Below are 27,809 nucleotides of genomic sequence, written 5' to 3' on the forward strand. Positions count from 1 at the left end.
TCGATCTTAGTGCTGCATTTCATACTATTGGCAACAACATTTTTTTAAATAGACTCGAAAATGATGTTGGCATTAGTGGAATTGCATTAGCATGGTTTAAATCATACTTATCTGACCGTTATCAGTTTGTAGCAGTAAACGAATTGATGTCTTATCGATCACAAGTTCAGTATGGTGTACCACAAGGCTCAGTACTAGGACCGTTGCTGTTCACTCTGTACATGCTACCCTTGGGAGATATCATTAGGAAGCATGGAATTAGTTTTCACTGTTATGCTGATGATACTCAGCTCTATAGTTCTTCACACCCTGACGAAACTTACCAATTCACAAAATTAACGGAATGCATAGCTGATATAAAAAACTGGATGACTAGTAATTTCCTACTACTAAATTCTAAAAAAACATAGATTCTAATTATTGGACAAAAAACGTCCTCATGTAATAATCTAGAATACTGTCTAACACTTGATGGCTGCTCTGTCGAGTCTTCATCGTTGGTTAGGAACCTGGGTGTGCTCTTTGATACCAATCTTTCATTTGAAAGTCACGTGTCTAGTGTCTAGTGTCTAATGTCAGCTAGTCTCTCCCCTGTGAAGGCCTCCCTCCCCTCCATGGATATATCCCTCGAATGCATACTGCGGTCCCTTTTGTCTTGCTCTCTCGGATATTTCACCTGTTTCACCACCAAAAATTACTAATTATCTCCTTGGGAATGTCTGACACCGGTGCATACATACAGTAATAGACGTGCCAGGCGCGAAAGCTTGTCAGGCGTAGCAACAGTAACTAAGGAGGGAGAAATGGGGAGAAAGCTATGCAATAATCAGAAATATTATATATATCTTAAGCAAAGTAGGCCTACTTAACAAATGTGTACAAAGTTGCACAAGTTAGGCTACAAAGATACAGAATGCAATACGTCACATCATGCGCAGCGTCTCCTCCACTCGCACGCATCACTCCGGGCCTGCTGTGCTGTGTTGTGTAGCTTAAGTGCAACATGGAGCTTGAAGATGTAAAGAAAAAAATAAAACCGGTTCATGAGGAAACATTAAGTTCACTGAAAAACACACAGCAACAACGTGTTAACATACAGCATGAGACTGAACACACCAGTGCAGATCAGGTGAGGAGCCAGTACGAACACAAACTTTAAACATATTTCTAACAAGTGCACTAGAAGTACATTGGTAATAAATATATGCTTAGTTACATTTTTAAGAAATATGTTAAACACAAGCATACTTTTAGTGAAGTTTTAGTGTATTTAAAGAAAACATACTTATGTTGCTCTTACTTAAAGTACATTTTATGAGTACTTTGTGTAAGCACATAGCAAAATGATTAAGCTTTTAGTGTGTTTAAAATATATGTACTTTATGAACACTTAGGCCTACTTCAATATATTTTAGATATTTATGTATTTATCATTTTAATATTTTAATATTTTGAACAACTTATAATGTATTAGAAACATTTGTCAACTATTATTAAGCATTGCAATAAGCATACCTAAAATTAATGTTTTAGTCACTTTTACTTGTTTGCAGGCTACTTGTAAAAGGCTACTTAAAAGGCTGTTGTCCATTACATGATACGTTTGTACTACTGAAATTCCAACAAAGATTTCAACATCATATTATCATATTATCATAGATACATTTTCCAAAGATGTTTAAAAAAGTTTGTACTTGTTTAAATTCAAACAACAGCATAACACACGTGACTAGTCCTGACTGGTTCCAGAGCCGTTGAATGGTTGTGATTGGTTCTTATGATAATGAGTTCGCCTCGCACCTAACTCAGAGCTTACGTTTATCAGATATGCTGTGCGTGTGTATATGTTACTTGAATGTGATGGATTTAGAAGTCTAAATTTAAACTGTTAAAAATATAAAAAGCGATCGTGTCTCTCTAGAGGACTAGGAGGAAACCACGCGATTCATACGGATTAGGTGATGTTTTTTGCGATTTAACTTTCTAAAATGTGACAAAGATTTGGTGAATCGTTTATCGGAGGGATGTAAATCTCTCAGGTTTCATTCAAATATGTCAGTTTTTTTTCTCGAAGATGAACGAAAGTCTTAAATGGTTTGGAACTACTTAAGGGTGAGTGATCATGACAGAATTTAGATTTTTATTTGGGTGGGGGGTTTGTTACTATTTAATAGAAAACGTAGTGTTGTTTTTAATTTTACCCAGCTTCTTCAGGTTTGCATGGCGTGTGACATTTGGAACCTCATTATATTGTGATTCTAGGTAAGATTTGTATTAAATGAATGTTACTTGTCTTGATCTTTGAAAAGTTTGAAAAAAAAACATGTTATGCACATAAAGTTACTTTGTCTTGAGATAACCAGCCAATTATGGTAGTGTTTGTTGATTGGTGTTCATGTCTGTTCAAGCTTGACAACCTTATTGCCTTTTTGATTACTTTCTAATATATATTTCTAATTACAAATAAGTACAAAGATTACATTGTTAAAAGGGATGCTTATAAGAGAGTATACATTTGAAACTGCTGAGTCTGAAGGGTTTTGATTATATCACCCACCAAGTACATTGTACTCAGCGTACTGTCATTCTTAAAAAGAAAACAAATCATTCATCATAATTTGCCTGCCTTATATGTGTATATATAATCTCTCTTTTTTTTGTAATGTACTTGTAACACATATAAAGTACACTTTAATATCACTAATCAAGCATGTAATTAGTCCCTACTACTATTACCTCCTAAGTATACTTAAAGTTGTTCCAATTTAGTACACAAAAGTACACTAAATACACTTAAAGTTATGCTTTACTACAATTTATTTACTACTAAAATATACTTATTACAAAATTAGTTGTTTCAAAATAGCACACTTCAATTTAACTAATCATTAACACACTTGAAGTATACTGATAATTAGTCTGGCTGCAAGTATACTTAGCATATAATTTTTTTCCACCAGGGCAACCTGTAAGTAGGACTAATTCTATTGATGTTTATATTTTCTACCGGTGTTCAAAATACTTAGTTTTGAGTTTTATATTGTATAGTTCTCCTGCTAACTGGATAACTCACGTTATTATTCTTACTGAAATATTTCTGCTAATCAGCTGTGGGCCTCTATTACCTAAAGCTGTGTCAATTAATCCTGTTGTAGGAGACTCCGAACAACATTAGGAGCCTTTAAAGTAGCATAATAGGGGCCCTTTAAGGACAAGCGGCAGCATGTTTAGTATTAGGCTACTGTCACTTTAAGACCGGTACGCATCTAATATACATGCATATAACATGCACTCGATTTTCTCTCAAATATTTGCTTTCACTTTAGACATAACCAACTGTAACCAATGTAAAGCTTGTGTATTTGACAGTATTAGCACAATAAGACTAGAAAGATAACTTAGTCCAGTATCCAGGCGCTGTTTGACAGGCTTTTAGTGCCTGTGAGCTTTGGGTGTATGCGAATTAAATGTTTAACCGGCAAGGCTTTCAATCACATGCAAATAACGAACTTTTGTGAATGGCAGTGTCCCGTGACTGTAACTCTACCTCTGCCTTAACATGTGATGCGAATGTAACAGAACTGCATCTGATTGAATGTGCGCAGTAACACGATACTACAACATTTGTTCAAAAGCAGATCGTGGAGACATTTTAATCGTCCACGATCAAATATTGTGATATTGCACACCCCCATGTGTCCCACTGTTATTTCTGCATACATGTGAGTATTGATTTGTACTAATGTTACCTGTCAGGTTGTTCTGTGCAGACGCATCTCCTCGTCGTCGTCGTCCTCATCTAGGATAGGGCGTTCTTCCTTATTTGTATTTGTTTCCTGCCTCTTCAGTTCCTCTTGGTTCCTCTTGGTAAGAATCAAAGATTTCTGACTGCAGAAAGAGCAGGGCATGCTAACATTAAACATGTCCGTATTCACAATAATACAAGCATAGTTCTGTTTTACTGCAAGTATTAGGGGTGGCACGGTACATGAAAAAACATCCGAACCGTTCGGTTCGCTTGTCTCGGTTCGGTGCGTGTGTGCGTCGCACGGTTCTCGTGCCCGTGCTAATACAATGCTAAATCATAAATCAGATGTATGTAGAATAACATTATGATGTCCAGCAATCGATTTAAATAGTACACTGGGTTTATTTAGACATTTAATGAGATCTACTCCACTATGTTGTTTTTTCACGTGAATAAATACATAGGTCGACTGTTTCACAAATGTAGGCTACTTTAATGGTCCAGTGGCAGAACTCTTGCCAAGCGTGTCATAGGTTCATCAAAACCGATTATGTTTATCAGTGGTTGTATATCAAGCAGGGACAGCTTGTGTGAATTTTGCTTTGTGATTTCACCGGAACGAATAGAGAGTCTCCTCAACGGACTGAAGCGCGCGTCCGAGTGAAGACTGCGGCGTGTGCGCGAGCCACAAGAGAACACTGTATCAGCGCCACTGATCGCAGCGGCAACGAGCACTTTGATCACTTGATTAAAAAAACTAATTTCAGCGCTAGACTAACTTTACTGGCAAGATTTTCTCACCCGACTGGCATTAGCTGAGAAGTTTGCATAAAAAGGCTCGGGCTTACAAGCTACATCATTTAAAAAAGCAAAGTGCAGTTGGTTATGCATAAACTGAAAATACAGAAAACCTACTAAGTCTTCTGGGCTCAACATTGAGCCGTGTCATGTGCTTGTCCTTTGGAAAAGTAAATCACTGCCTTTCTTAATTGTCAGAGTATTTTTGGTGGTGTAAATATAATTTATTCTGAAGCAATATTCTCATCAGTGTTTTACCGGTGTTTACATAGCCTACTTAAATCTGCATATTTGTGACATTTGCATTTACCCCCAGGGCGTTATTTGCCTTTATAAAGGCCATTTTTTTTTATTTATTTTTTTATTGGCCTTATTAAATGAATGCATCCTCTTTCATATCACATTCTTACATTTGATCAACAAATTCAGTTTTGGTGAAGACACTCTAGGGCTGTTCAATCAAATTAAATAATTTACACTGAAACATTACAACTGCAGTAAATAATGTAATGAGACTGATGTTTTAAATAAATGTTTGAATATACAAATAAAAAAATGCAATGATGCTTTAAACATGAAACTAAAGTGCCAATAGGTGGCGGCAAGAGACCGTCTTAATGAGTGAGTCATTGAGTCATTAATTCAAACGATTCGTTCAAAATGCCGAAACATTAGAAACACAGCGCTGAGTGTTTTCCTTTGGAACTATTTTCGTCGGTGAAATAGAACACAAACAGTCATTGTGACACTGAAGACTGGAGTAAAGGATGCTGATATAAATATATTTAAAATATAACTTAACAAAACTATAACAAAACTTTGGAACAGTACTGTAGATTTGGAACCTGAATTATTCATTTGACTTTGTTCACTCTGGAATCACTGCAAAGCTTCAAGGACCTTCAGTCATGTCATTTATTTCTCTGCATCTATTTGTTCTGAAAGCCCTTTTCCCACAGTACATTCTTTCTGACTGATTTGTATCTGGAATTACTATGTTTATTGCCTGGCAAACAAATGATATTTAAATTTACGTTCAATACGTTAATGTGTTCCCGAAACATTCTCATCAAATGTCACTTAGTTAAACTGAGCCGTTCAGTAACTGGGTTGTGCCTGTGTTGTAAATGAATGTCTGAAGCGGTCACAAAGACGCAGATTTAGCAATTCAGCACATGAAGTATTCAGCACAGCAGTGATCGAAACAGCACTGATCGATTAAGCATGTGATTTCATTGGAGGCCTATACATGATATTAGTGCATCACTTACCGTAGGCTTCTTGCGGAGGTTGGGCGAGAGCTTGAGGCTGATGACATGGCCGTGGTCATCACCCACGATGATGAAGGGATGGACAGGGTTGAATTCGATTTTCAAAGGCCTTCTATCCTCTGACATCACTATTTGTTGGCAGAGAGCCTCATATTTGTTGACACTGAGGTCGAACACATGAACCTGTGAAAGAAATAGAAGAGGAGCGGGAAGTTGTAGTCTTTGTCATTTATGTAGTATCAGTTTATGTTTTGATGTTTTCAGTGTGAAGCAGACATTAGCACCTTTCTTGCTTTGGCTCTGAGTGTCAGCAAGCAAGATAATATATTTTTAGCAAGATAATATATTTCAAGATTTTAAAAAATGACATCGCTTTTAAAAATCTGGTGCTTAAATTAGCGTCAATTCATCTTTTGCAGGGAGTTTGATTGACATGCGATCTGAGTCTGACCAATCAAAATCCACCATTTTTGTCCGATAAAGCAGTCAGGAGAGTTAGATTAACGTCGGTGGATTTGAACTCGGCTTTAACTGAGGCAATCTTTCACGACACATTAAAGAGCCACAAAACGGTCGGCCTATTTATTGTTTTAATATTTTTTGACTGACCAAATTTGAAAGTTGAGACTTTGTTTCATATTAAATATCACCTGCTCGGTCCTGTCTTATAGCGCGTTGTCAGTGTCCTCTATTTTTCACTGCGTGAGAACATGGAATCCGAAAGTTTAAAAATAAAACTATTTCAAAATCAAAATATGAATATGAATAAAACTAAATAAAAAATGTAAATAACACTCCAGGTCTCCGCACCAGTCACGTACCTGAAAACTATGAAAGCCGTGTGACCGGCCAACCGGTAAAAAAAGAAGAAAAAAAGAAAATTACATTAAAGAAATGATTCCCTCTGATTTCCTGTTTCATTAATAAAGTTTGACTACTCGCAGCAGTCTCGCATGCGCTTAGAGCTCGTGTGAATTGCACGTATAAAATGAAGTTCACGAAGAGTTTTGAAGAGCACTGCGCTTCATGAAGAGTTTTTCTTTTGCGTGAAGAAGCCGTTCGCCGGAGATGTGTTAAAAGATATTTAGTTATAAGATATAAGATATTAGGCTACCGGTATAATAATCCTCCTGGCGCCGGGTCTGAGTGAGTAATTCTTACCTTTGTTCTTTGATTAACATTAATGACACTTTAAGACCAGCCGCTGCGGACAGAGACGCGATCTCACACGCGCCCCATCTTCTCACAAATCTCTACATTCATTTAAGACTTTATTTAAATCATTTAAGACTGCTCTTATGAGGACGCTCGACAAAACGGACAGTTTGGCATAATTTGTGTGTTTGTTCAAGCCCGAAAGAGAACTCGATACTGACGCGCGTCTTTTCTGTGGGTCGTGTGTGTGTGTGTGTGTGTGTGTGTGTGTGTGTGTATTAGGCAGGACTTACAGCGCGGTCTCTTTAGTCTTGTCGCACTTGAATGGTTTAAAAGCATTCACATTAATAAGAGCGTGATGATCATACAACGCTAGTCAACGGATGACATAAAAAAACGGATACTGCGTTTTCTTTAAAAACAGTTGGTGGGCAAGTGATGAAAGCGATGTTGCGACTTAACACCGTGTAACACCGACTATCGTAGCAAGCCTAATATATATATATATATTTAACTTTTAATACATATAAAGTATATTTGTCACATTTAGAATGACTTTCCCTTGAGGATGACAGAAGGAAGTCCAAAGCAAGCCAGATCAGGTAGGATTACATTTAAAGTCAATGTCAGAGCAATAGAGCAGATGGCAGCACACATGATGCTCGTGATATAGCCTATATTGAGCTGTTGTCATTATGTAACAGTTCAAATTAGCCCTCTGTTACTGTATGTCCTGAACCCTTTTCTCTTTGTGTTTTACTCGCACAAGCAGAATGTGAGTGTTTGTGTGTGCTGATGCAGTCCCGCGCCGCTGGAAAGACGTCCCACTGTCAGCCTGCTGCTGTGTTTCATTAGCAATCATTACATGAAAAAAGTGCTTTAAGTGGAAGTATCCAGAAAGTTTCTATTTTAAGGTGAGGGATTATTAAATGTATTATTAATGTTATTATATTTATTACTTTTTTATTGTTATTATTATTATAAAAAAAAGGATTTGATCATATTGTGGATTTTACCATTGTGTTTGTATTAGAGGTTGGCTGTTTACCTTTCCATCACTGGTGATAGCAGCAAAGACAGTGGAGGAGTATGGAGCCCAGGCCACATCTGTCACATTAGCTCTCAGGTCAAAGGTGAACAAAGGAGACCTGGAAGAGTAAGTATTGTTACTGGAATAGTAGAATACTTCAGATGAGCTACTACTCAGTCAAAACCATATACAAGCTTCTATACAACTTGCCCCAGACTTTCATTGTAAATGCAGTCATGTAAACAATCTATGTTTGATTTCACAAACTGAGGGGCAAGTCAAAATTGTTGTCTGTGGTGTCACAGGATGCTGAAAAGTCTACTGTAAAATCTATTCGGTCAACTTGTAATATATGAACACACTTCTAATTGCTTATCCTGCCGTTGCAGATCCTACAAACACTTCAGAGGGTAAAGCTCTATACACCTTTTTTTTTTTTCAATGCAAGAGTGGCGTAGTCATTTGTAAATTGAATGTGTCTGGCTACTAACACGTACACAAAATGTGCAGTCAAGAGAAAGATTCATTCATTATTATTAACTCAAAGTTGTCTTTTTGCGGAACATAGACAGACTAATTGATTTGTCAAATTTACAATTAAGACATTTAAATTAAGACAACTGAAGGATAAGTTGGAAAAGGCTGCTGTAGATATAGTGCTACAGGGAATAAGTGCTCATACTTAATTCTCTCATCCCAAATTTTCACCATGCCGTCCAAGCCGCAGGAGATGAAGATGTTGGAATGGAAGGGATTCCACCTCACACACCGGACACACTTGAGGAAGTGTGCATCATACTCCTCTAGGAAAGCGCTGGAAATCCATGTAGAGCCCTGTGAAAGACAAACAAACTCATTATCTATCTATAAATTACAGAAACGTCTGTCTGTCTGTCTGTCTGTCTGTCTGTCTGTCTGTCTGTGTGTCTGTGTGTGTGTCTGTGTGCCTGTGTGTCTGTGTGCCTGTGTGTCTGTCTTTCTGTCTGTGTGTGTGTCTGTCTTTCTGTCTGTGTGTGTGTCTGTCTGTCTGTGTGTCTGTATGTCTGTGTGTCTGTCTTTCTGTCTGTGTGTGTGTGTGTGTCTGTCTGTGTGTCTGTCTGTCTGTGTGTCTGTCTTTCTGTCTGTGTGTGTGTCTGTCTGTGTGTCTGTATGTCTGTGTGTCTGTCTGTGTGTCTGTATGTCTGTGTGTGTGTCTGTGTGTCTGTCTGTGTGTCTGTATGTCTGTGTGTCTGTCTGTGTGTGTGTCTGTGTGTCTGTATGTCTGTGTGTGTGTGTGTGTGTGTGTGTGTGTGTGTGTCTGTCTGTCTGTCTGTGTGTCTGTCTGTCTGTGTGTGTGTCTGTCTGTGTGTCTGTATGTCTGTGTGTCTGTCTGTCTGTGTGTCTGTCTGTCTGTGTGTCTGTCTGTCTGTCTGTGTGTGTGTCTGTCTGTGTGTCTGTCTGTCTGTGTGTCTGTCTGTCTGTCTGTGTGTCTGTCTGTCTGTGTGTGTGTCTGTCTGTGTGTCTGTATGTCTGTGTGTCTGTCTGTCTGTCTGTGTGTCTGTCTGTCTGTGTGTCTGTCTGTGTGTCTGTATGTCTGTGTGTCTGTCTGTGTGTCTGTCTGTCTGTGTGTCTGTATGTATGTGTGTCTGTCTGTCTGTCTGTCTGTGTGTCTGACTGTCTGTCTGTGTGTCTGTCTGTCTGTGTGTCTGTATGTCTGTGTGTGTGTCTGTCTGTCTGTCTGTCTGTCTGTGTGTCTGTATGTATGTGTGTGTGTCTGTCTGTCTGTCTGTCTGTGTGTCTGTCTGTCTGTCTGTGTGTCTGTCTGTCTGTGTGTCTGTCTGTGTGTCTGTGTGTCTGTCTGTCTGTCTGTGTGTGTGTGTGTGTCTGTCTGTCTGTCTGTCTGTCTGTCTGTGTGTCTGTCTGTGTGTCTGTCTGTCTGTGTGTCTGTGTGTCTGTCTGTGTGTCTGTCTGTCTGTCTGTGTGTCTGTCTGTGTGTCTGTCTGTCTGTGTGTCTGTCTGTGTGTCTGTGTGTCTGTCTGTCTGTCTGTGTGTGTGTGTGTGTGTGTGTGTGTGTGTGTGTGTGTGTCTGTCTGTCTGTCTGTGTGTCTGTCTGTGTGTCTGTCTGTCTGTGTGTCTGTGTGTCTGTCTGTGTGTCTGTGTGTCTGTCTGTCTGTGTGTGTGTGTGTGTGTGTGTGTGTGTGTCTGTCTGTCTGTCTGTCTGTCTGTCTGTCTGTGTGTCTGTCTGTGTGTCTGTCTGTCTGTCTGTCTGTAAAGTATGAAATAAAGTATGAAACTCACCAGCAGAGGGAAGTCACAGACAGTCCTTTGGCTTTTTCATACTGGAATTTCCAAAGCGGGAGAAGAGCGCCCATCTCTCCTCGAAACTCATCAGCGGGATCCTCAAAGTACAGGAAATCTGAGATTTGGATATAAAGCTGTTAAACATTTTTAATGTCTGTCCATCTGTCAGTAATCCAAAATAAATGTTTTCTCTATATACCATCTGTAATGTCTCCATATCTATCCAGAACCAATGCACGCTCCATCATCTTGACTGCATGATCTAGATGGGATATGTCCTGTTTCTGGAAGCACAAGAGGGGACTTCTCCCTTTTAACTAACCTTTTAAACAAATCAATCACACTCTTGAACTAAACCAAGAAGGAACAATATGTAGTATTGGAAGACATGTATCATACCACTCACCTGACCGACAGCCAAGTCCACTATCCTCGTGTTGTCGCGAAATTTATTTATTTTACTTTTTTTTTTTTTTTTTTTTTTTTTCTGTTGCGATTACAACGTCATTTAGGAACTTTTAGCAACAAATCAATCTGCCTTTGGGTTCTTCCCCTTGGCAGCAGTGGCCTCCTTCTTCTTCTGTTCTTCCATTTTTTTATTTGTTTCCAGCCTCTGCAGTTCCTCGACGTAAAAATCATAGATTTCTGACTGCAGAAAGAGCAGGGCATGCTAACATTAAACATGTCCGTATTCACAACAACACAAGCATAGCTCCGTTTTACTGCAGGTATAAGCACAAAAAAATGCTCAAAATAATTTACTGGCAAGATTTTCTCACCAGACTGGCATAAGCTGAGAAGGTTTCATGAAGAAGCTCGAGCTCACAATCTACGTCCTGCAAAACATCATTTAAAAAAGCAAAGTGCAGTTGGTTATGCATAAACTGAAAATACAGAAAACCTACTAAGTCTTCTGGGCTCAACATTAAGCCGTGTCATGTGCTTGTCCTTTGGAAAAGTCAATCACTGCCTTTCTTAATTGTCAGAGTATTTTTGGTGGTGTAAATATAACTTATTCTGAAGCAATATTCTCATCAGTGTTCTACCGGTGTTTACATAGCCTACTTAAATCTGCATATTTGTGACATTTGCATTTACCCCCAGGGCGTTATTTGCCTTTATAAAGGCCAATGTTTTTTATTTCTTATTTTATTGGCCTTATTAAATGAATGCATCCTCTTTCATATCACATTCTTACATTTGATCAACAAATTCAGTTTTGGTGAAGACACTCTAGGGCTGTTCAATCAAATTAAATAATTTACACTGAAACATTACAACTGCAGTAAATAATGTAATGAGACTGATGTTTTAAATAAATGTTTGAATATACAAATAAAAAATGCAATGATGCTTTAAACATGAAACTAAAGTGCCAATAGGTGATGATATATTCAGAAGAACAGCTCCCTTATTTGTGTTTTGTTAACTATATCATATGTTATAAATAAAAATGACTATGTTTCTTGTGTGTGCTGTTATGCTAACTTATGAAAGTCTCTGAGACAGGCAGCGAGCCTCAACATGCGACCTTGTTAGCAGAAATACCCCTCATCAATCGATTTTTACATTGAATGTAATAAAATCAAAATCATTCTTGCGTTTTGATGCTTATCTAAGTTAGTTATTTTTTGCTATTAAAGATAAGTAAAATTCTCTTTCACTTGAGCCTTCAAGAAATCCACCTGTCACGGACAAGCGTTAAACTTTATGTCGAGCCCATCTATCAGTCTATTTTCTGTGGATTACGAATTTGCATGAGCTGTAATATCGTTAACATAACTTACTAGGTCAGATTTCACTGCTTCTTTTTGAGTAGCGGACATTTTCCTTTTTGCTTATTTTCCTTTATCAACAAAACAATTAACGTTACTCCACTGAAACGGCGATCGCTTGCTACTGCTCGTGTTTGTGAGTCGTTGTCATGGCAGCGGGATGTGCACGCGCATAAGAGACTTTTGAAAGGTGGTGTGTAGGGCCAAAATGAACAAAAATGCCCCCCAAATTAAAGATAATGGGCAAAATACCCCACACAATTAAACTAAATCTATTACGGCTGTCGTGATTCAAATTAAATGTGAAAATGAACGTTTTTTAAAAATGCGTTTTGTACAATATTCTCCTCCTGTGTGAGTTAAACATCATTCCCTCGGATCAAAATTAATTTAACTACCCAAAGCATTAAAAAAAAACTACACTATTTTTTTATTTTTGGTCCAGAAAGCTTATGTTGTTTTAATCTGATACTATTTTTTTTGTTTTATTTATTATTTACCTATAAATTACTAATCTGAATAATAATTGATTTTAACAATTATAAAAAATAAGCACATTCTTTCAGTTAAATACAAAATAACTAAAAACATGTTAATGTACATGGTTTGTATTCATTCACGATAAAGCAACGGTGAAGAAGCAACGCTTGGACGTGTAACGTCATTCATATTAATATCATCCTTAAGAGAGTAACATGTATTACTCCTGTAAAGGATTATATTAATATGGTATTAATGTGAGCTGTTAATTATGAGAATTATTCAGCATCGGCTACCACACCTAGGGGAGAGCGGGGCATTTTGACTTTCTGAGTTTGTGTAAATCTGCTTATGGTTCATAGTATTTAAAAAAAAAAATGTACATTAATTTCACATGTCTAGTACAATTATGTGGTTTTGTTTTATTAATACAGTATATACTTTTTTCTTGATATACCCTGAAAGGATGGAAGTGAAATGTGACAACATGCCCCAGGTGGGGTACATTGTAACATGACCACATGACAGCTTAAAATGTTATCTGATCTAATAAAAAAATATACAAGACAAACTAAAATATAAAAAAAATTAACTTATTCATATAAAATAATGCCATTTTTTAATAATTCAATCAATTTTTTTTTGAGTTTTGACAATGAACACAGGAAAACACATACAACATAGTTCAAAACAAATAAATAATTAGTAATTTCTGAACATTGACTCTCAGTCTTTATTTACCTTTTTCTCGTGTTTTTTCAATAGAATTAATAAAAGCATAGAATAGAACAGCATATTTCTAACAGGGGCTCATTGTAACGCAGTGTGACAACATGCCCCGCCTGCACAACTGGGATTTAAACCTGGCTAGTGTCTTCTGCTAGTTAGCGAAGCATTAAAGAACTATCTCAACTGTTAAATAACATATTGGAGATTAAAATAATATCAGATTTGTCTAAAACACAAAAAAATAGAGATGAAAAATGAACTTAAGTAAGAAATTGACTTTTGCTATGGTTTAATAAATGTCCATGGATATCTTCCAAAAAATAAATAATTTTGGCGCAATTTTATCTCTATATAGTGTTGATATGGCAACTAGTAAATACACCAAGTTTCGTCATGCTAACATGTGTGGAAGTATTTAAATGAATTGAAATGAGTTTAATTATCAGAATAATGTACATTAAAATGCCATGGGACTATGACTTTGTCGTATCATATGAAGTTTTCTTTTTTCTATAGGGTGAAGTGGCAAACAAATTGGAGGACATTTCTAGCCTGGATGCCGGCCGAACTTACCCTGGTAATCCAGAGTTCTCACGAGAGCACAAGTTGAATTTGCTCAGCGAGTTACTCTGGTGTCCAGTAATGATGCTCATTAAATATGCTCTTGTGGTGTGGCGCAATGGATAAGACACATGCCTTTGGTGTGAGAGACCCGGGTTCGAATCCACTGTGAGACACCAATGTGTCCCTGAGCAAGACACTTAACCCCTAGTTGCTCCAGAGGCGTGCGACCTCTGACATATATAGCAATTGTAAGTCGCTTTGGATAAAAGCGTCAGCTAAATGAATATATGTATATGTATGTTCTTCACCGTTGCTTTATCGTGAATGAATACAAACCATGTACATGAACATGTTTTTAGTTATTTTGTATTTAACTAAAAGAATGTGCTTATTTTTTATAATTGTTAAAATCCTTGTTATCTCTATTCCATTCTTCTTGCTATTTGTTGTTTATGAATTCTTTAATTTGACTTTTTTGCTCAGTCACTTGAATATTTATATCGTTATGTTTCACAGCTTGCTTAGCTAGTTTATCAACCACTTCATTGGCCTCCACTCCCACATGAGCAGGAACCCACAAGAACACTATTAAGCTTACACTACTTATTCTTAACAAACTTGCAAGAATCTCATATATAATGTCTTGCCTTGATGCTTTATTTCCACTTACGAGGCTTGTGATTGCTGCATAAGAATCAGAACATATTACTACTAATCTTGGTTTTACATCCTCTACCCACTGGAGTGCTGCCATCATGGCAACTAATTCTGCTGCAAACACGGATATATGATCAGTTGTTCTTTTCTTAATACTTGTTTGAAACTTAGGAATATATACAGCAGCTGCTGTTCTTCCAGAGATAGGATCCTTAGAACCATCAGTATATACATATATATATATATATACAGTGCAATGCATAAGTGAATACATCCATGCTAAAGTTGACTAATAAGAGGAATAAAAAATCATATTTTGGAAATTGAACTTAACGCCTTAATTTAAAAAATTAGGAAAAATCCAACCTTTAAGGACACCAATTTTCTTTGTGAATGAAAAATGTATCGTAAATAAATAAATGTTCTTCCTTAAAATACATGGTGCATAAGTGAGTACACCCCTATGTTAAATTCCCATAGAGGCAGGCAGATTTTTATTTTTAAGTATTTTTTTTTATTTTTTTTTAGGATACTATGCATCCTGATAAAGTTCCCTTGGCCTTTGGAATTAAAATAGCCCCACATCATCACATAGCCTTCACCATACCTAGAGATTGGCATGGGGTACTTTCCATAAGATCATCTCTCAATGCAAATCAAACTAGCTTTTAGGCTAACTGAAATAAAATCATGCCAATCTCTAGGTATGGTGAAGGCTATGTGATGATGTGGGGCTATTTTAATTCCAAAGGCCAAGGGAACTTTATCAGGATGCATAGTATCCTAAAAGATTTTTTTTAAAAATACTTAAAAATAAAAATCTGCCTGCCTCTATGGGAATTTAACATAGGGGTGTACTCACTTATGCACCATGTATTTTAAGGAAGAACATTTATTTATTTACGATACATTTTTCATTCACAAAGAAAATTGGTGTCCTTAAAGGTTGGATTTTTCCTAATTTTTTAAATTAAGGCATTAAGTTCAATTTCCAAAATATGATTTTTTATTCCTCTTTTTAGTCAACTTTAGCATGGGTGTATTCACTTATGCATTGCACTGTATATATATATATATATATATATATATATATATATATATATATATATATATATATATATATATATATATATGCAACCATGATGAATAAATCTGATCTAAATACTGCTGTGCAATTATATTCTTTGGGGTATCTCTCTCATTTGAATTTGTAAGTCAATTATTGGCATTGGAAATATCCACGGTGGTATACTGGATAATATCACAGTCTGCAATACCAGCTTCTTGTGCTTCTCTATGAACAATCCATCCCAAGCTTTTAATGTTTTTGTTCCCATGTTCCCAGCATTCTTCTATTACTCCCTTCACTGGATGACTCTCTTTATGACCTTTAATATTTACCCAATAATTCAGTCTTATTTTTTTCCTACTAAGTTTTAAAGGAGCTTCATCACCAACTTCTACCAGCTGCTATAGGAGACGTTCTGAACGCACCACAGCATATTCTTAAAGCTTGATTTTTAATTGCTTCAATCTTTTTGAGTATGGTCTCGGTTGCAAATCCGTAAATTATACTTCCATAATCCAAACTTGATCTGATTAATATATTATATAATCTTTTCAACGATAATCTACAAGCTCCCCATTCAACCCCTGATAAACATCTTAAAGTATTAACTCCTATTTTACATTTCTTGATCAGTTTTTTTTAGCATGTATAGCAAATGTCAGCCTAGATTCCATCCATAAACCAAGATATATGACTACTGAAACTTGCTCCAGTTCCTGCTTATATAATTTTAACTTAACCTCTGGTACTTTTTTCCTTTTAGTAAAACATATAACTTGAGTTTTAGCCACAGACAATCTAAAGCTCCAATTATTTGCCCATAGCTCCACTTCATCTACTGCTTTTTGTATACTTTGTGATATACACATGAAATATTACGTCCTCTTTTCCATATTGCCCCGTCATCTGCAAATAATGCTCTTCCTACATCACCTTTTAAATTGCAAAAAATATCATTTATCATAATATTAAAAACAACTGGGCTGCATACACTTCCTTGCGGAGTTATATTTTCTATCTTGTATGTCCCTGAATATTCTACTCCAACCCTAACTTGAATTGTTCTTTCAAGAAGGAAATCCATAATCCAATTGTATAACTTTCCTCTAATTCCCATACATATAATTTTTATTAAAAGTCCCTCTTTCCAAAGTATATCATATGCTTTCTCGATATCGAATAACACCCCTACCAATACCTCTTTATTTCCTTGAGCTTTCCTGATTTCGGCTTCTAGGCTTAAAACAGCATCCGTAGTATTCCGACCTGCCCTAAATCCACTCTGATATGGTGATGCAAGTCCTTTAAATTCCAATATATAGTTTAATTCACGTATAATCATTTTTTCCATCAATTTACATAAATTAGAAGTTAATGCAATTGGCCAATAATTAATTGGATTAGATTTGTCCTTTCCAGGTTTGCCTATTGGTATTATAATTCCATGCTTCCATGAAGAAGGAAGCTTTCCTGCATTCCAAATCTTGTTGAAAAGTTTTAAAATAATTTCCCAATGATCTATCTGATAAATGTTGAATCATTGCATAACATATATCATCTCTTCCAGGAGATGTATGTTTAACTCCCCCTAGAGCCATCTTTAATTCATATATATTAAAATCTGCATCTAAAGTGTCTCCAGTAGGATTCCTTTTCATCATCACATCTGGATGCTGACTCTTATTCTGATTTCTATACTTTTTAATATCCTCTGATACATTATCATCACTATGAACTTTAACAAATACTTTAGCCATCATTTCAGCCTTTTCTTTATCTGCCACAGCCATTTTTCCTACATCATTTTTTAAAACTGGTATAGCTTGATTTCTATATATTCCTCCCATCTTTTTAATTGATCCACAAACTTCACTTATGTCAATATCTTCTCCTATTAAATTACACCAATCTCTCCAGTACTTCTTTTTAGCTGTTCGTACGATTCTTCTGACTTCAGCTTGTGCTTTCTTGTAATTTATAAAATCTTCAAATAAATTAGTTTTATTTTCCTAAATGCTTTATTCCTATTTTGAACAGCGTTACTACATTTTTCAGTCCACAAAGGAACTGCTTTCCTCTTTTTACCTGGTCCATTTAAGTGTAAAAATGTAATTGATGTTCAACAAATAAAAACCAGATATAATACAAATGAGCAAATGATAAAGCTTGGGTTCCTGAATATTAGATCCCTTACTTCAAAAGCACTTATTGTTAATGATATTTTTACAGACTATAATCTAGATGTGCTGTGTTTGACAGAAACCTGGCTAAAACCAAACGATTGCATTACTTTAAATGAGACCACCCCGCAAGATTACTGTTATAAACATGAACCTCGTCTGAAAGGCAAAAGGGGAGGTGTTGCTGTACTTTATAGTAATATTATTAGAATTACTAAGAAGTCTAGTTTCAAATATAATTATTTTGAAGTGCTTAATATAGCAATCTATCTATAAATTACAGAAATGTCTGTCTGTATGTCTGTTATTTGCATATATCTCGAACCATTAGTCCGATGGATTTCAAACTTGACAGGTGTCTTGCCACGGGCACGAGTAAGTGCAGTGCCAAGTTTGGCGTTGTTTGGATTAGAAATGCAAAAGATATCGTTAAATATATTGGTAAAAGAAGCACACATTGGCTTTTGCTGCTCTAGCCGCTGGCCACTCCCCCTCTCACACTGACACTGAGTGAGCACAGCGCAGGACCAGAGGCCACTCCCCCTCTCACACACACTGAGTGAGCACAGCGCAGGACCAGAGGCCACTCCCCCTCTCACACTGACACTGAGTGAGCACAGCGCAGGACCAGAGGCCACTCCCCCTCTCACACACACACTGAGTGAGCACAGCGCAGGACCAGAGGCCACTCCCCCTCTCACACTGACACTGAGTGAGCACAGCGCAGGACCAGAGGCCACTCCCCCTCTCACACACACACTGAGTGAGCACAGCGCAGGACCAGAGGCCACTCCCCCTCTTACACACACACTGAGCACAGCGCTGGACCAGAGGCCACTCCCCCTCTCACACACACACTGAGTGAGCACAGCGCAGGACCAGAGGCCACTCCCCCTCTCACACACACTGAGTGAGCACAGCACTGGACCAGAGGCCACTCCCCCTCTCACACACACACTGATACCCCTTTTCCACCAAGGCAGAGCTGGTGCTGGTTCGGAGCCAGAGCCTAGTTTCAAATCGGTTCTTTGTTTTTCCACCGCCAAAGCACCAGCTCCGAACCAGTAAAACTGGTTCTTAAGTAGCACCAAATCATTGCAGGGTCTAGAACAGAGCCAAGTAAGAACCGCTTGCGTCAGGGGCTGGGGGCGGTGTTACCGTGACCAACAAGATGAATATAAACTTGTGACCGCCATTTTTAAATAGCAGCTAGTCGAGCTAATAGCAGCTCGATTATAATATCCGTCTATGTAAGTTACGGCGAGCTGCACGAACGCGTTGGATTCCGATGTATTTTTGCAATCCCATGAGCATCCATAGTATTGCAACGTCCGTTATTGTTGATGGTTTGTTCGAGATGCATCGGAGCGGCGAGGACCGATCGGAGCTGCGGGAGTGTTTGGAGAGCATACGACTCCTTGTGCTTTTAGATCGCTATCGCAGTGCTTTGATGTCATGCGGCGATCGATCTGCGAGAAGCCGATGCATCTCGAACAAGCCTGGCGTGTTTGTGTTTGGCGCTACCGCACTAGCGGTTGCTGGGCAACATGAGACGTATACAGTGACGTAAGATCTGGCTCTGTTGTGGCTCTCTAGCCGGTGGAAAGGCAAACCGGTTCTTAGTAAGCTCGTCAGTCGAACCAACTCTGAACCAGCTTTGGCTCTGGCTCTGAACCAGCACCCGGTTCTTGTTGGTGGAAAAGGGGTATGAGTGAGCACAGCACTGGACCAGAGGCCACTCCCCCTCTCACACACACACTGAGTGAGCACAGCACTGGACCAGAGGCCACTCCCCCTCTCACACACACACTGAGTGAGCACAGCACTGGACCAGAGGCCACTCCCCCTCTCACACACACACACACTGAGTGAGCACAGCACTGGACCAGAGGCCACTCCCCCTCACACACACACACTGAGTGAGCACAGCACTGGACCAGAGGCCACTCCCCCTCTCACACACACACTGAGTGAGCACAGCACTGGACCAGAGGCCACTCCCCCTCTCATACACACACACTGAGTGAGCACAGCACTGGACCAGAGGCCACTCCCCCTCTCACACACACTGAGCACAGCGCTAGACCAGAGGCCACTCCCCCTCTCACACTGACACTGAGTGAGCACAGCGCAGGACCAGAGGCCACTCCCCCTCTCACACACACTGAGTGAGCACAGCTGGTCACTCCCCCTCTCACACACACACACTGAGTGAGCACAGCGCAGGACCAGAGGCCACTCCCCCTCTCACACACACACTGAATGAGCACAGCACTGGACCAGAGGCCACTCCCCCTCTCACACTGACACTGAGTGAGCACAGCGCAGGACCAGAGGCCACTCCCCCTCTCACACACACACTGAATGAGCACAGCACTGGACCAGAGGCCACTCCCCCTCTCACACACACTGAGTGAGCACAGCGCAGGACCAGAGGCCACTCCCCCTCTCACACTGACACTGAGTGAGCACAGCGCAGGACCAGAGGCCACTCCCCCTCTCACACACACACTGAATGAGCACAGCACTGGACCAGAGGCCACTCCCCCTCTCACACACACTGAGCACAGCGCTGGACCAGAGGCCACTCCCCCTCTCTCACACACACACTGAGTGAGCACAGCACTGGACCAGAGGCCACTCCCCCTCTCACACACACTGAGTGAGCACAGCACTGGACCAGAGGCCACTCCCCCTCTCACACACTGAGCACAGCGCTGGACCAGAGGCCACTCCCCCTCTCACTGAGCACAGCGCTGGACCAGAGGCCACTCCCCCTCTCTCACACACACTGAGTGAGCACAGCACTGGACCAGAGGCCACTCCCCCTCTCACACACTGAGCACAGCGCTGGACCAGAGGCCACTCCCCCTCTCACACACACACTGAGTGAGCACAGCGCAGGACCAGAGGCCACTCCCCCTCTCACACACACTGAGTGAGCACAGCGCAGGACCAGAGGCCACTCCCCCTCTCACACTGACACTGAGTGAGCACAGCACTGGACCAGAGGCCACTCCCCCTCTCACACTGACACTGAGTGAGCACAGCACTGGACCAGAGGCCACTCCCCCTCTCACACACACTGAGCACAGTGCAGGACCAGAGGCCACTCCCCCTCTCACACACACACTGAGTGAGCACAGCGCAGGACCAGAGGCCACTCCCCCTCTCACACACACACTGAGTGAGCACAGCGCAGGACCAGAGGTCACTCCCCCTCTCACACACACACACTGAGTGAGCACAGCGCAGGACCAGAGGCCACTCCCCCTCTCACACACACACACACTGAGTGAGCACAGCGCAGGACCAGAGGCCACTCCCCCTCTCACACACACACACACTGAGTGAGCACAGCGCAGGACCAGAGACAGAGAGGGTCGAAGAAAGCAGCACTGTGTAGTCTGCTCCCTGAATCGTCGTGCTTATTCATTTGTGGATGTTAACTGAATCTGTAAGTCAGCTACACTGTTAATTTCTGAATATTATATTTTATTCTGGTGCGCTTAACGTTATCGCTACTGAGTTTCGAGGAGAGAAGGGCGCTCTTCTCCCGCTTTGGAAATTCCAGTATGAAAAAGCCAAAGGACTGTCTGTGACTTCCCTCTGCTGGTGAGTTTCATACTTTATTAAAACAATGTTTTTTGAGTAAAATAGGGAGCCCTTCTTTTTCCTTAATTTTTAATTTAACAACATTAAATGTAACATAAAACCCTAATGTACATAACTGATTATAAAAAACTAAGAAAACTATGACGAAACCGTTATTTCAACAAAAATACATCAACTGTGAAGTGTCACGCAGGGAATTGTGGGAATGCCAATTTACGTTTTTTCATTGTAAATTATACAATGACTTTTATACAATGAAATTTAATGGTATTTTACAGTAAAATTACATTAAATGTACCGTTAGATCTATCACAGTTATTTACTGTATACAGTAAGGAAACTTTCTGTTAACCAATAAACAGTTTTTCCCTGTAGCATTTTTACAGTCTTTTACTGTTAAAATCACGACCATTTTTTACACAAGCAGGTTATATAATGTCATTGAAGCTCAAGCATTTAATGTCTCCAATTCAGTCATTGAAATGATGAAGTGGAGGAGGAAGATGAGAATGTAAGCACAGAAATGCTGAAATTATATTTAGGATCTTAGCCTCTGCCTTTAGTAGATGTTTTTCTTTTAGCAAATAAGTCTATTCTTTGTTTTTGCAGCAACAACCTCCAAGCAAACATCCAAGAAGGTCTCCATTGGAGGAGCTTTTTGCTGTTGAGGAAGCAGAAAAGATGTCATCACAGAGGAAGACCATGTCTATCCAGGAGCATGCAGAGAAGGAGATGCAGATGTATAAGGAGACACCACCAACCTTTATTATTGAATCAAAATAAAATATTCCTCTGTGAAATGAGTCTGTGACATGTTTTGACTCAAAGAATCGTAATCGAGAATCGAAAATCTCTCATTGATAACAGTAAGAACCACAAGTTTCTTAAGAACTATGTACGGTTTTTTCTTACTTGTTGAGGAGTCAGTTACTGTTTTTGTTATTTTATTTATTTTTTTGTTAAATTTTTTGTTGTTAATGTATTCAATGCAGTGCTGTTTCTTCTTTGTAAAATAATTAATAATAAAAAAAAAAGTTTTTGGTCCCCACTTTGTGAGTGTGCTAACATGCTGTTACCATGTGACACACAGGCACACACACACACACACACACACACACACACACACACACACACACAGTGCTTTTAATTCCTCTTATCAAAACAGGGGCATTTGCCATGTGCATGAATTATAAAAAAAATGAGCATCTATGTGACATGCAACAGCCATTAAAGCTAAGCAGATGATTGCAGATTTTCTTTTTTAAGTTTTATATATATATGTATACATTTATAAAGATAAGGTTAGGATCAGTGTTTGTTGTAGGTGTGGTAGCTGATGCTGAATAATTCTCATAATTAACAGCTCACATTAATACCATATTAATATAATCCTTTACAGGAGTAATACATGTTACTCCTGTAAAGGATGATATTAATATGAATAGCCTAACATTACATGTCCAAGCGATGCTTCTTCGCCGTTGCTTTATCGTGAAATATCGTGAATGAATACAAACATTGATGCTTCTCGAAGAAGTCAGACAGACAGACAGAGAGATCGAAATAAATGTATAAAATAGATCAATAATACGGTTTTACATCATTTGATTATAGTTCAAATCAAATAGTTCAAATCATTCAAATTCTGCATAATCCTTTCCAATAAAATGGGTCTTTTTTATGATCTGTTTCATTGGATGGAATTGTCACAGGAAGGATGATATTAGTATGAATAACGTTACACGGCAGAGACACAAAAATAATCATTTTTTACTTATTTTTAGTTATTTTGTATTTTACTGAAAGAATGTTTTTTTTATATAGTTTTAAAATCAATTATTATTCAGATTAGTAATTTATAAGTAAATAATAAACAAAACAAAAAATAGTATCAGATTAAAACAACATAAGCTTTCTGGACCAAAAATAAAATAAAATAAAATAAAATAAAATAGTGTAGTTTTTGGGTAGTTAAATTAATTTTGATCCGAGGGAATGATGTTTAACTCACACAGGAGGAGAATATTGTACAAAACGCATTTTTTTTTAAAAACGAGCAGATCTATTGTATTGCAATCGACACTTTTAATTCATTTTCACATTTAATTTGAATCACGACAGCCGTAATAGATTTTGTTTAATTGTGCGGGGTATTTTGCCCATTATCTTTAATTTGGGGGGCATTTTTGTTCATTTTGGCCCTACACACCACCTTTCAAAAGTCTGAAGCGGTTTGAGCAGAATCATCCAATAGAATCTGTCTATGCGCGTCTCTTATGCGCGTGCACATCTTATGCGCTGCCATGACAACGACTCACAAACACGAGCAGTAGCAAGCGATCGCCGTTTCAGTGGAATAACGTTAATTGTTTTGTTGATAAAAGAAAATAAGCAAAAAGGAAAATGTCCGTTCCTCAAAAAGAAACAGTGAAATCTAAAGTGGTAAGTTATGTTACCGATATTACAGCTAATGCAAATTCGTAATCCACAGAAAATAGACTGATAGATGGGCTCGACATAAAGTTTAACGCTTGTCCGTGACAGGTGGATTTCTTGAAGGCTCAAGTGAAAGAGAATTTTACTTATCTTTAATAGCAAAAAATAACTAACTTAGATAAGCATCAAAACGCAAGAATGATTTTGATTTTATTACATTCAATGTAAAAATCGATTGATGAGGGGTATTTCTGCTAACAAGGTCGCATGTTGAGGCTCGCTGCCTGTCTCAGAGACTTTCATAAGTTAGCATAACAGCACACACAAGAAACATAGTCATTTTTATTTATAACATATGATATAGTTAACAAAACACAAATAAGGGAGCTGTTCTTCTGAATATATCATCACGATTGCAAATGTTACATTGAATTTATAGTTCAATAAATAAGAAATAAATAACAAGTAACTTCGTTAATATTAAGTTACTTTCATGTTTAGATACAAAGATACAATTACAAATGCTTTAGATACAAATGAGCAAATGATAAAGCTTGGGTTGCTGAATATTAGATCCCTTACTTCAAAAGCACTTATTGTTAATGATATTATTACAGACTATAATGTGCTGTGTTTGACAGAAACCTGGCTAAAACCAAACGATTACATTAACGTTACTTTAAATGAGACCACCCCGCAAGATTACTGTTATAAACATGAACCTCGTCTGAAAGGCAAAAGGGGAGCCTGTGTTGCTGTACTTTATAGTAATATTATTAGAATTACTAAGAAGTCTAGTTTCAAGTATAATTCTTTTGAAGTGTTGGTGCTTAATATAGCAATATATAGTGTAAATGATAAATCACGTTTGAGATGTGTGCTGGCTACTGTATATAGGCCACCAGGGCACCATACAGACTTTATCAAAGAATTTGCTGACTTTCTATCAGAGTTAGTACTGGCTGCAGATAAAGTCCTAATTGTTGGTGATTTTAATATACATGTAAATAATGAAAAAGATGCATTGGGATTGGCATTTAAAGACATTCTTAACTCTACTGGAGTTAGACAACACGTGTCAGGACCTACTCATTGTCGTAATCATACCCTAGATCTAATATTATCACACAGAATCAATGTTGATGCCGTTGAGATTCTGCAGCAGAGCGATGACATCTCAGATCATTATCTAGTCTCAGTGTTTTTCATGTTATTTTACATTGGAAAATTTACTGTCTATTTCTGACATTTTAGACATTTTTTTTGTATTTCAAAAATACAGGAAATATCTGTCAAATAAAACACTACAAATTCCTTTAAATGTATTATTTTTTTTTACAGGGCACAGCTAAGGAAGAAGACTGGTACTGGCAGGATTCAAGTGACGAAGTACGTAAACCTTCGGACCCGTGATCTCACTCTAGCTAATGTCACATTATAGTGATGTTGGGATGATTATTTATACACGTTTCTTGTCTTATTTAGTTCAGACTTTTCATCCAGTTAGAAATGAATGCTTTGTCACATATCTTTCACAAAGAGCTTTGGATTTAAACGTTTGAAAATGTGTCTTTTGTCCTGTAGGAGGAGGCTTCAGGTTTTCAGGATTTCACCGATAAAGTGCGTAAACCTGAAGAGGACCTGTGGTCAACATAATGTCACATTATAGTGATGTTGGGATGATTATTTATCCATGTTTCTATTTCTTTTTTTCAAAAGTGATGAAGAAAATGATTTGTCTTATTTAGTTCAAGAGTGTGATTGATTTGTTTAAAAGGTTAGTTAAAAGGGAGAAATCCCCTCTTGTGCTTCCAGAAACAGGACATATCCCATCTAGATCATGCAGTCAAGATGATGGAGCGTGCATTGGTTCTGGATAGATATGGAGACGTTACAGATGGTATATAGAGAAAACATTTATTTTGGATTACTGACGGATGGACAGACATTAAAAATGTTTAACAGCTTTATATCCAAATCTCAGATTTCCTGTACTTTGAGGATCCCGCTGATGAGTTTCGAGGAGAGAAGGGCACTCTTCTCCCGCTTTGGAAATTCCAGTATGAAAAAGCCAAAGGACTGCCTGTGACTTCCCTCTGCTGGTGAGTTTCATACTTTATTAAAACAATGTTTTTTGAGTAAAATAGGAAGCCCTTCTTTGAGTGACGTTTGTATTTGTTCATTTTTAGGAACACTCAATACAGTGATTTGTTCGCTGTTGGTCTTGGGTCATGTAAGTGTACTATTTACTCTGAGAGAATTCTTAGACAAGGAATCTTTTGTAAGCTATATGACTCTGAAGTGTGTTTCATCTTACCCCTCAAGATGGATGTACTCATGAGGATCGTGAGGGCATGCTTCTCTTTTACACCCGGAAGATGCACCTCTATCCAGAATTTATTTTTAACACTGAGTCAGGGGTAATGTGTGTAGACATCCACAAACAACTGCCCCACCTGGTGGCTGTGGGTTTGAATAATGGCTGTGTCGAAGTGTACAACCTCCTGGAAAAGAGTAATCAGCCGATTTACACCAGCACAGACAGCTCCGGGAAACACAAAGGCCCTGTGACGCAGGTATGGAGGAGGATATGACCATGGAGTCATGGGTAAAATAATAACAGTAAACCATCATTACCTATGATATGAAAATGGAGCTGTATGTTCAATACAATGGTCGGAATAGAATACTACTCTTACTAGTTCTGTAATATGAAGTATATGCAGTACTGTATACTGTGTTTGTGCAGTATGCACTATTTTTTTAAATATACTCTTATACACTGCTGTTCAAACACATTTTTTTTCTGACAGATTATTATAATCAAAGAACCCTGATATTTTTTAATCATAGTTCCACAAACAGCACATAAGCAGCGCAACTGTTTCCAACACTGATAATAAAAATTAATGTTTCTCAAGCACCAAATCAGCAAATTAATATTAGTATTGATTTCTGAAGGATCATGTGACACTGAAGTGATGGCTATTTAAATATAATAATATTTAACTGTACTTTTGATCAAATCAATGCAGCCTTGGTGAGCATAAGAGGCTTTTCAAACATTAAAATATATTACCGACCCCAAACTTTTGAATGGTAATGCATTTAAATAAAATTAAATACAGATTTATTATTCAGTGCTTGAATAGTTGTTGTGATTGTTGGTTGATAAAAAAGTCTTGGCTCTTGTGTTTCATCGTCTTCGTTACAGGTAAAGTGGGAGGAAGACGATTTTGACGGTGATCACAGCTTCATCTCTGTGGGCGCTGATGGACGACTGGTGGCTTGGCTACTAACAGAGGTACAGAAGGAAATATCTAAGTGTTGATTCTAAAACAAGTCCTTTTTGTAAGAGGTTAATTGATGCCAATCATTTGGATTTCAGCGTGAACTAGTCTGCAGAAACATCATCCAACTCCCAGCCATGGACAAAGTTCCTGATGACCTTAAGCATGTCGTTGCTACAGGTATGGACCACATTACTTGATTTGGTATAAACACATACTTCTCAAGCGAGCTTCTAATCAGTTCCATTTATGTTCATATCTGTTTTTAGAAATCACACATAAAAGAAAGAAACCGTTAAAATGTCAAATGCAATAAAGATGCTAATGGTGTAAAAACCGCATGCACTAATGTATGATCCTCACTCGAGTTATTTTCTCTGTGGTTCTAGCTGGAATATCTTTGGACATTCAGAAACAAAATGACGGGTCTTTTCTCCTTGCCTCTGAATCTGGAACGATTTACAAGGTCAGTAGTATACCATCACATCCAATATGATCGTTTACACCAAGGTCAGTCATACAATCATTCAGCCAAACATTGTTTTTATATACAGTACCCTGTGAACATCTGCAGTCTTGAGTCATTTAGCATTTAAACTATTTATTTTGACAGACCAGACAGTTTTGTTTCTCATCTCATACCACGCTTTGGTCTGTATAACTTGTTTTGTTCTAAATTACAAACATCACAGGCCAACGCTTGTTCTTCTTTAATATTTTCACTCCTACTGA

The 27,809-nt window shown here is 38.3% G+C and overlaps 2 protein-coding genes across 3 annotated transcripts in view; one reads left to right on the plus strand and one right to left on the minus strand.

Annotated features, from left to right (window-relative positions):
- Nucleotides 1-897: 897 nt before the first annotated feature.
- The window catches only part of LOC311304860 (dynein axonemal intermediate chain 1-like), a 674,193-nt gene continuing 647,281 nt past the window's right edge, over nt 898-27,809 (minus strand). The window contains exons 1-10 of one of the 2 annotated variants that reach the window (XM_084432205.1): nt 12,070-12,187; nt 11,062-11,118; nt 10,689-10,931; nt 10,482-10,566; nt 10,280-10,397; nt 8,685-8,836; nt 8,021-8,120; nt 5,818-6,000; nt 3,750-3,888; nt 898-1,009 (exon numbers count right to left, since the gene is read on the minus strand). In XM_084432205.1, coding sequence (XP_084288331.1) covers nt 3,820-3,888; nt 5,818-6,000; nt 8,021-8,120; nt 8,685-8,713 — 381 coding nt within the window. In that variant the 5' untranslated portion in view covers nt 8,714-8,836; nt 10,280-10,397; nt 10,482-10,566; ... (1 more) ...; nt 11,062-11,118; nt 12,070-12,187 and the 3' untranslated portion in view covers nt 898-1,009; nt 3,750-3,819. Of the gene's footprint in view, nt 1,010-3,749; nt 3,889-5,817; nt 6,001-8,020; nt 8,121-8,684; nt 8,898-10,275; nt 10,398-10,481; nt 10,567-10,688; nt 10,932-11,061; nt 11,119-12,069; nt 12,188-27,809 lie in introns of those variants that run through there. The other variant, XM_084432206.1, reaches the window with a different exon arrangement.
- LOC311304777 (dynein axonemal intermediate chain 1-like) overlaps nt 19,094-27,809 on the plus strand; it is a gene marked incomplete at its 5' end in the record, with an annotated part of 21,430 nt that continues 12,714 nt past the window's right edge. The window contains 12 exons of the mRNA XM_084432011.1: nt 19,094-19,290; nt 19,333-19,441; nt 21,961-22,091; nt 22,180-22,246; nt 25,372-25,407; nt 25,603-25,687; nt 25,772-25,889; nt 25,977-26,020; nt 26,113-26,363; nt 27,002-27,091; nt 27,176-27,257; nt 27,467-27,543. Of these exons, the coding sequence (XP_084288137.1) occupies nt 19,094-19,290; nt 19,333-19,441; nt 21,961-22,091; nt 22,180-22,246; nt 25,372-25,407; nt 25,603-25,687; nt 25,772-25,889; nt 25,977-26,020; nt 26,113-26,363; nt 27,002-27,091; nt 27,176-27,257; nt 27,467-27,543 (1,287 nt within the window). The remainder of the gene's footprint in view (nt 19,291-19,332; nt 19,442-21,960; nt 22,092-22,179; nt 22,247-25,371; nt 25,408-25,602; nt 25,688-25,771; nt 25,890-25,976; nt 26,021-26,112; nt 26,364-27,001; nt 27,092-27,175; nt 27,258-27,466; nt 27,544-27,809) is intronic.

This window comes from Rutilus rutilus (assembly GCF_951802725.1).
Source record: "Rutilus rutilus genome assembly, chromosome: 15".
Taxonomy (NCBI): Eukaryota; Metazoa; Chordata; class Actinopteri; order Cypriniformes; family Leuciscidae; genus Rutilus; species Rutilus rutilus.